The sequence below is a fragment of the Corapipo altera genome, unplaced genomic scaffold, assembly GCF_003945725.1.
Source record: "Corapipo altera isolate COAL_440 unplaced genomic scaffold, ASM394572v1 61, whole genome shotgun sequence".
In the NCBI taxonomy this organism is placed as follows: Eukaryota; Metazoa; Chordata; class Aves; order Passeriformes; family Pipridae; genus Corapipo; species Corapipo altera.
The window spans coordinates 3,765,793-3,771,252 of NW_020884910.1; the positions used below are offsets into that span (position 1 = coordinate 3,765,793).

Genomic DNA, 5,460 nt, shown 5'->3' on the forward strand with positions numbered 1-5,460 from the left:
TAGTAAAACTCTTGTGTGAGAAAACTAGTAAAACTCTTGTGTGAGAAGAGATCTCTGAGACTAAAAGATGAAGCCAATTTCTACTTATCATAACAAAGCCCTCTGAGTAGGTATTTGAGTGCCGAGACTTACAAGAGCTAGGGGAAATGGGTTCTTACTGGTGTGGTAATTATTGACTCAAATGGTCTGCAATCACTGGGATAGGACTAGAAGAAACACTTGGGATATTTTTTTTATGCTCCTCGTTTGCAGATAAAAAGCCTTCTCTTCTTCTTCTTCCCTGTTTTAGGCCTACAAGAAAAGCGTTTTACTTTAGGTATTGAACCTCTTCATCATTTAAGGGAATGCAAGGCAGATGAGTGAGTTGTTACCTCATCAATACAGTCCAGCCTGTAAGAGCTTCTCTTGCCTTACTCGACAAGAGAGAGCTGAAAACAGATAGGAAGAAAAGTATATTCAGGACAGCAGGAAAAGCCCTTTTTTTTTTTTTCCCTCTCCAGTTGGCAGTGTTATCTCCAGTGTTATCCACCTGCATCACAATCACCCTACACTATCACCCATACACCACAATGTCACCACAAATACACACAGAGTCCTGCTCCTCCCTTTCTTCTCCCCATCCATTACAAATTATCAGCACAGAAACACTTGGGTACACACTTCCATCCATATAGATTGCACATACCTCGCGCATTAACAAACACATCATTTTTCACACCCGCATTGCCCAGTAACGTTTATAAAACATGAGACTTTACAGATAACATTTGTACTGTGTATCAACCTAAAGCATCCTATTCCACTTACCCGAGTGCTTCTGTGATTTCTTTCATCAGACTCATTCCCCATTTAAGAACACCCTTGAGCAGCTTAAAAAAACACATTATAAATAAATGCTGCCAGTATTATGCAGGCCAGTTCTTCGTATCCTTTCCTAAACCGTCTACTTCACTAAATGGGCTGTGGAGGCATCTTATTTTTTTCTTTTTAAGCCCAAAGTCTTCTACAATTAACCAATTAGGTGGGGTTATAGGGGGGATGCATTAAAACAAGCTGGGTTGGTTTTCCTTTTAAGCAAATTGCTGATTTGAAACAGCTGCTATTTTTCAAGGGAAAGGGTTTGTTTAGAGGAATTTTTCAATGTAAAGCAACGCTGAAGGAAATGTTGTATAATTTGTCAAGGCATTCATTTTTTTAAATAAAATGCTCAGGGTGAGGAAATCAAAATTAATTTTCATATTGACAGCTAAGTTAGAGTAATAGTAGGTAAAAGTGAAAATATCAACACAAAATTCTTCTAAATTATCAAAATGCAATTTTTCATAGACCCTAATCATTTGCTTCTCCTCCTCATCCACATGCACCCAATTTTCGACTTGGGAAACAAAAAAGAAAAAGAAAAATTCAGCTTTTGAGTCCAATTTATGAATCTGATCTCTGTCAGAATATTTGAAGCACACTGTGCTAAGAAATTAATCCATTCGAGGAAAAGGCTGCAGCATGCCACTAGAAAATCCCACCCACCCGCAGTGCTGGGGTGTATAGGTACTTTTATTCTTCCAGCCCCCACAGGGCAGGAAGGCCAGTGCACCATGCAGGAGGAACAACCATTCTGCCTCTGAGCCACCTGCCTCCCAATGCAGACTGGAAGCACAGTAGCAGGGAAACGCAAGAATCCTGAGCCACAAAATTAAGGAAACATAGTGATTAGGGGGGAAAAAAAATATCCTCTGTGCAGGACTTGGAGCATCTAACCTAAGGGGGAAGGAGCAAAGCCTGTCTCTGTGCCAAAGCCCCTGAGCACAGGCAGGCAGGGGACAGGCAGCCCATTGCATCTCCCCTGGCAGCCTGTGTTGGCCACTTGGCACAGTGGAGCCCATAGGTCTCCTGCCAGCCTCAGCTGCGCTTCCTCCCTACCCCCCCATCGCCTGCTATTCAGCCTCAGCTCGGCGGTGCCCAGCAGTGCCAGCATCGCTCCCCTTCTCCCCCGTGTTTGGTGGCTCTGGGAGAACAGAGAAAGGCAAGGAGCTGCTTTTGCGTTCACTGGTACACCCCCAAGTGGACAGCAAGGAAAAAGGGGAGAGAAGGCACGGACAAGTTTTGGATGGCTTGCAGAGGTACAGGCTCAGCTAGCTGGCTCTAGAGGGATGTGCTCCCAAAGCTCTTGGAAGCGTTCCGACGGGTCAGCGCCTGTCAAAGCCAATACTGCAGTTTCCTGGGGTAAGAGCTCCACAGAGTTGTGCTCAGCAGGGTTACAGAAGTGTTCGAGGCTTGTTACCACGGCTTTCACTGAATAACAATTAATTTGAAATAAATATGGGGGGGGGTTGTGTTAGTTTGTTGGGTCTTTTTAAGGGCACAGTACTTTCTCACTCCTTTTTAACTCCTTCAAATATCTTCAGGCTTGGTTGTGAGGCGCCATGCTCCTCTCAGGCAGCCCCAATATTCCTGCTTCCCATTCTCTCACCCTTCAGTCCAGAGAAAGGAAATTACTGCTGGCTGTGAAACTAGATCCAGCAGTAGTCTGGTTTATAGCATGTCTTAAGTTTGGGAGCAATAGAAAAAGCAGCTCCAGGTTTGCAAACAGTCACACACCACACCATCTGATCCCATCCCAAAACCAAGGGAGGGCAACTGTGTTGCCTCTGCCTTCTCAGAATGTACCTAGGAATACAGCCCTCAAAAGACCCTCCCTGATGTCTTCAAAATCAGAATAGAAGTGACTGATACAACTGTGGCAATAGTAACTCACTAAAACAGAAGGTAAAATCCTGTACCTGCCTGTACCCTGGCATAAGCTCTGGCTATAAGAAAGGACTAAAAAAAACAGCTCCTGGTTGTGATGGTAGCATCAGGATGCTCTGGTTGCAACTCCAGGAAAGGCTTGTGACTTGGAAACACTGCATGGAGCAAACACCATTGACTACAGGCTAGAAGTCATGCATCAGAAAGACAGGCAATGTTCAGTGTCAATGCTATTTGCCAGTGTCCATCTTTGCTGGCAGGTCTGTGCCTAATCCTCCAGAGCAGAGGGAAGTTTACATCAAGCTACACAACTTCGTTGCTGACATTAGCTACTTATGTTAGACAAGAACTGGCTCTCCTCTCACCCCGTGTACAACCTCTGTGCTAGGAAAAAGTCCTCCTCTCCTGTCAGAAACAGCCATTTCACAGCAAGCAAAGAAGTTAGCTGGAAGGTGCTGGTGCTGGATTCACAGTCCAGACTTCAGAGAATGCAAGTTTGAGAGAAAATATGTGACAGTGAAAAGCATGTGTATGCAACCTAGAAACAGAAGTGAGACTGTATGAAAAGGAGCGCTCAGTAAATGTGAGAAGTGACAGGTGTGAGGCTGCAACAGAAAGCATGTGTGTGACAGGGAGCCTGCCTGTACAGGAATTTGCTTAGTGGACACAAAATAGAGAAGAACAGTACATGCAAGATTGTGTGTAAAAGTATGAGCTAAGAGGAAGTAAGGATGCTGTGACTGGCACATCTCCAGACACGGCACTCATGCACTAGTATGCACAAGAGTGAGAAAAAAAGCACTCTGTATGTGTGTGTGGTGAAGATGTGTGTGAGTGAGATACCCTCTAAGGGTGCAGCTCACTACAAATGTGAGACTGTGAGGCACACTGTAGGCCAGATAGAGTACATATATGTTCTTTAGTTATATATTCACCTATATGTGTGTATATGTGTGCACACATGCAGGCTTACAAGGCTGGTGCAGCAGGATAGGCAAGGGATTTTAATATATAAGCAACCATGAGCACTAGTGTGCAGGATGGAGGCTTGAAGGAGGGATGGGGGGAAGAGGGGAAGGGAGAATGTGAGCTCAAGAGAAGCAGACTCTCCAGGAATTGCATGTGCTAGGGAGCTAGAACTGTGTGTGCCAGAGTGAGTTTATTCATCTTCCCTGCTATATTCGTGAGTGTATGTGTGTGTAAGTGAAGGACCACTGGTGTGTATAAATGAGTGTGAATCACGTAAAAGCTGCAATTTGGAGGGCTATGCTTATATGTACATATGTGACATGTATTTATATATACATCATGGGATGCATTAACCCTTAACTCCTGTTTACAGAAAGCATCTCAAAACCAGCTAGCGTGCCTGTCATCACTTCAAACTAAATTCCATACTCACACTTGGCTCTTAAAGCAAGAAACCCAGCTGGCAATTCTCCACTGAACAAAACCCCATACCCAACAAATTTTCTTCTTCTGTCTTTCCTCCATCATTTTTTTTTTTTTCCCCAGTGGAGGGGAAGGACATAATGTTTTCGCAGGCGGACCAGAGGCATAGAGATTCCTGTAACCTCCCCCTCTCTGGGCAAAACCAAACTAAAAATAATTTAAAAAAACCAAAACAAACCAACCAACCAAACAAGCAAAAAAAAAGAAACTTAACACGTCTCTTCAGGAAGGAGAATCAGTACTTGTGACTCAAAGTGCTGAGAAACACTGATTGTGGATGGAAGGGATATCCACCTTCACCTACTACTCTTTTGCTTTGCAAATCTTATTGAATGCCACCCCCCCCCAGCTTCCCCTCTGCAAAAGCATAAATACAGCAGCAAAGTCAGTCACATGCAGTGCCCTCTAACCATAGGATTCACGAGCAGTGATCTCTCCTTGGCTTATTTCCTGAGGTGGGGGGAAGGTTTGGAGGGGAAGAGGGGGGAAGAGGAAGCTCCAGCTTTCAGCTCCATGTTTCAGGCCATCCTCAGTCCATCAGCCTCAACTGAAGCAGAAGGGTTTGAGGAGATTGCAAGAAAGAACTCATCACATACCTTGCAAGGAGAAGAGGGACAGGAAAAAGCCCAGCACCCAGATACTGTGCAGCCAGTAGGTCCTCATGCTTCTCTCTCACTCGCTCTGCTTCCTCTGCCTTTTTCTCCGTCTCTTCGCTTCTCTCTCTCTTTCTCAATTTATCTTTTTTTTTTTTTTTCCCCTTCTCTCCTCTCAAAGAAAATGGGATTCGTGTCTCCCTTCAGTCCCTCTGGGCTCTGCTTTACCAGCTCTGACAATCCAGTCGCAGCGCAAGCTGACCTACGGTGGCCAGATTCCCAAATAACCTCGCACTCTCCCCTTCAAGTGCTGGAGAAAGGGGGGGCCAGGTTAGATGCTCCACCGTAGGCTGTGCTGGCTGTAAACACAGAGAATCTCTCTGTCTCTCTCCTGCAGCTCCAACTAAATGCGACTGTACTTAAACAAGCAATGCCTTATAGGACAGCGCTCAGAGCAGAACAGATCCCACCTCTGCCACCTAGTGTTGCAAGCCAGCTCATTTATTTCATTTATATATATATAAATATATATATACGTTATGCTATAGAAATATGGTTCCCTCATTCCTCTACAAATGTATCTCTTGGATCACAAGTCTACGAGCCATGATGGGTTCAGGAGTCCCTAAGGCTCCAGCTACGGTGGACACAGGGAAGCGATTCAGCGAAG

At 44.8% G+C, this 5,460-nt stretch overlaps 1 protein-coding gene across 1 annotated transcript in view; it reads right to left on the reverse strand.

The window, feature by feature from the left end:
* The window catches only part of LSAMP (limbic system associated membrane protein), a 1,002,030-nt gene extending 996,799 nt beyond the window's left edge, over positions 1-5,231 (reverse strand). Inside the window, exon 1 of the mRNA XM_027653694.1 lies at positions 4,794-5,231. Coding sequence (XP_027509495.1) covers positions 4,794-4,860 — 67 coding nt within the window. The 5' untranslated portion in view covers positions 4,861-5,231. The remainder of the gene's footprint in view (positions 1-4,793) is intronic.
* Positions 5,232-5,460: the final 229 nt, after the last annotated feature.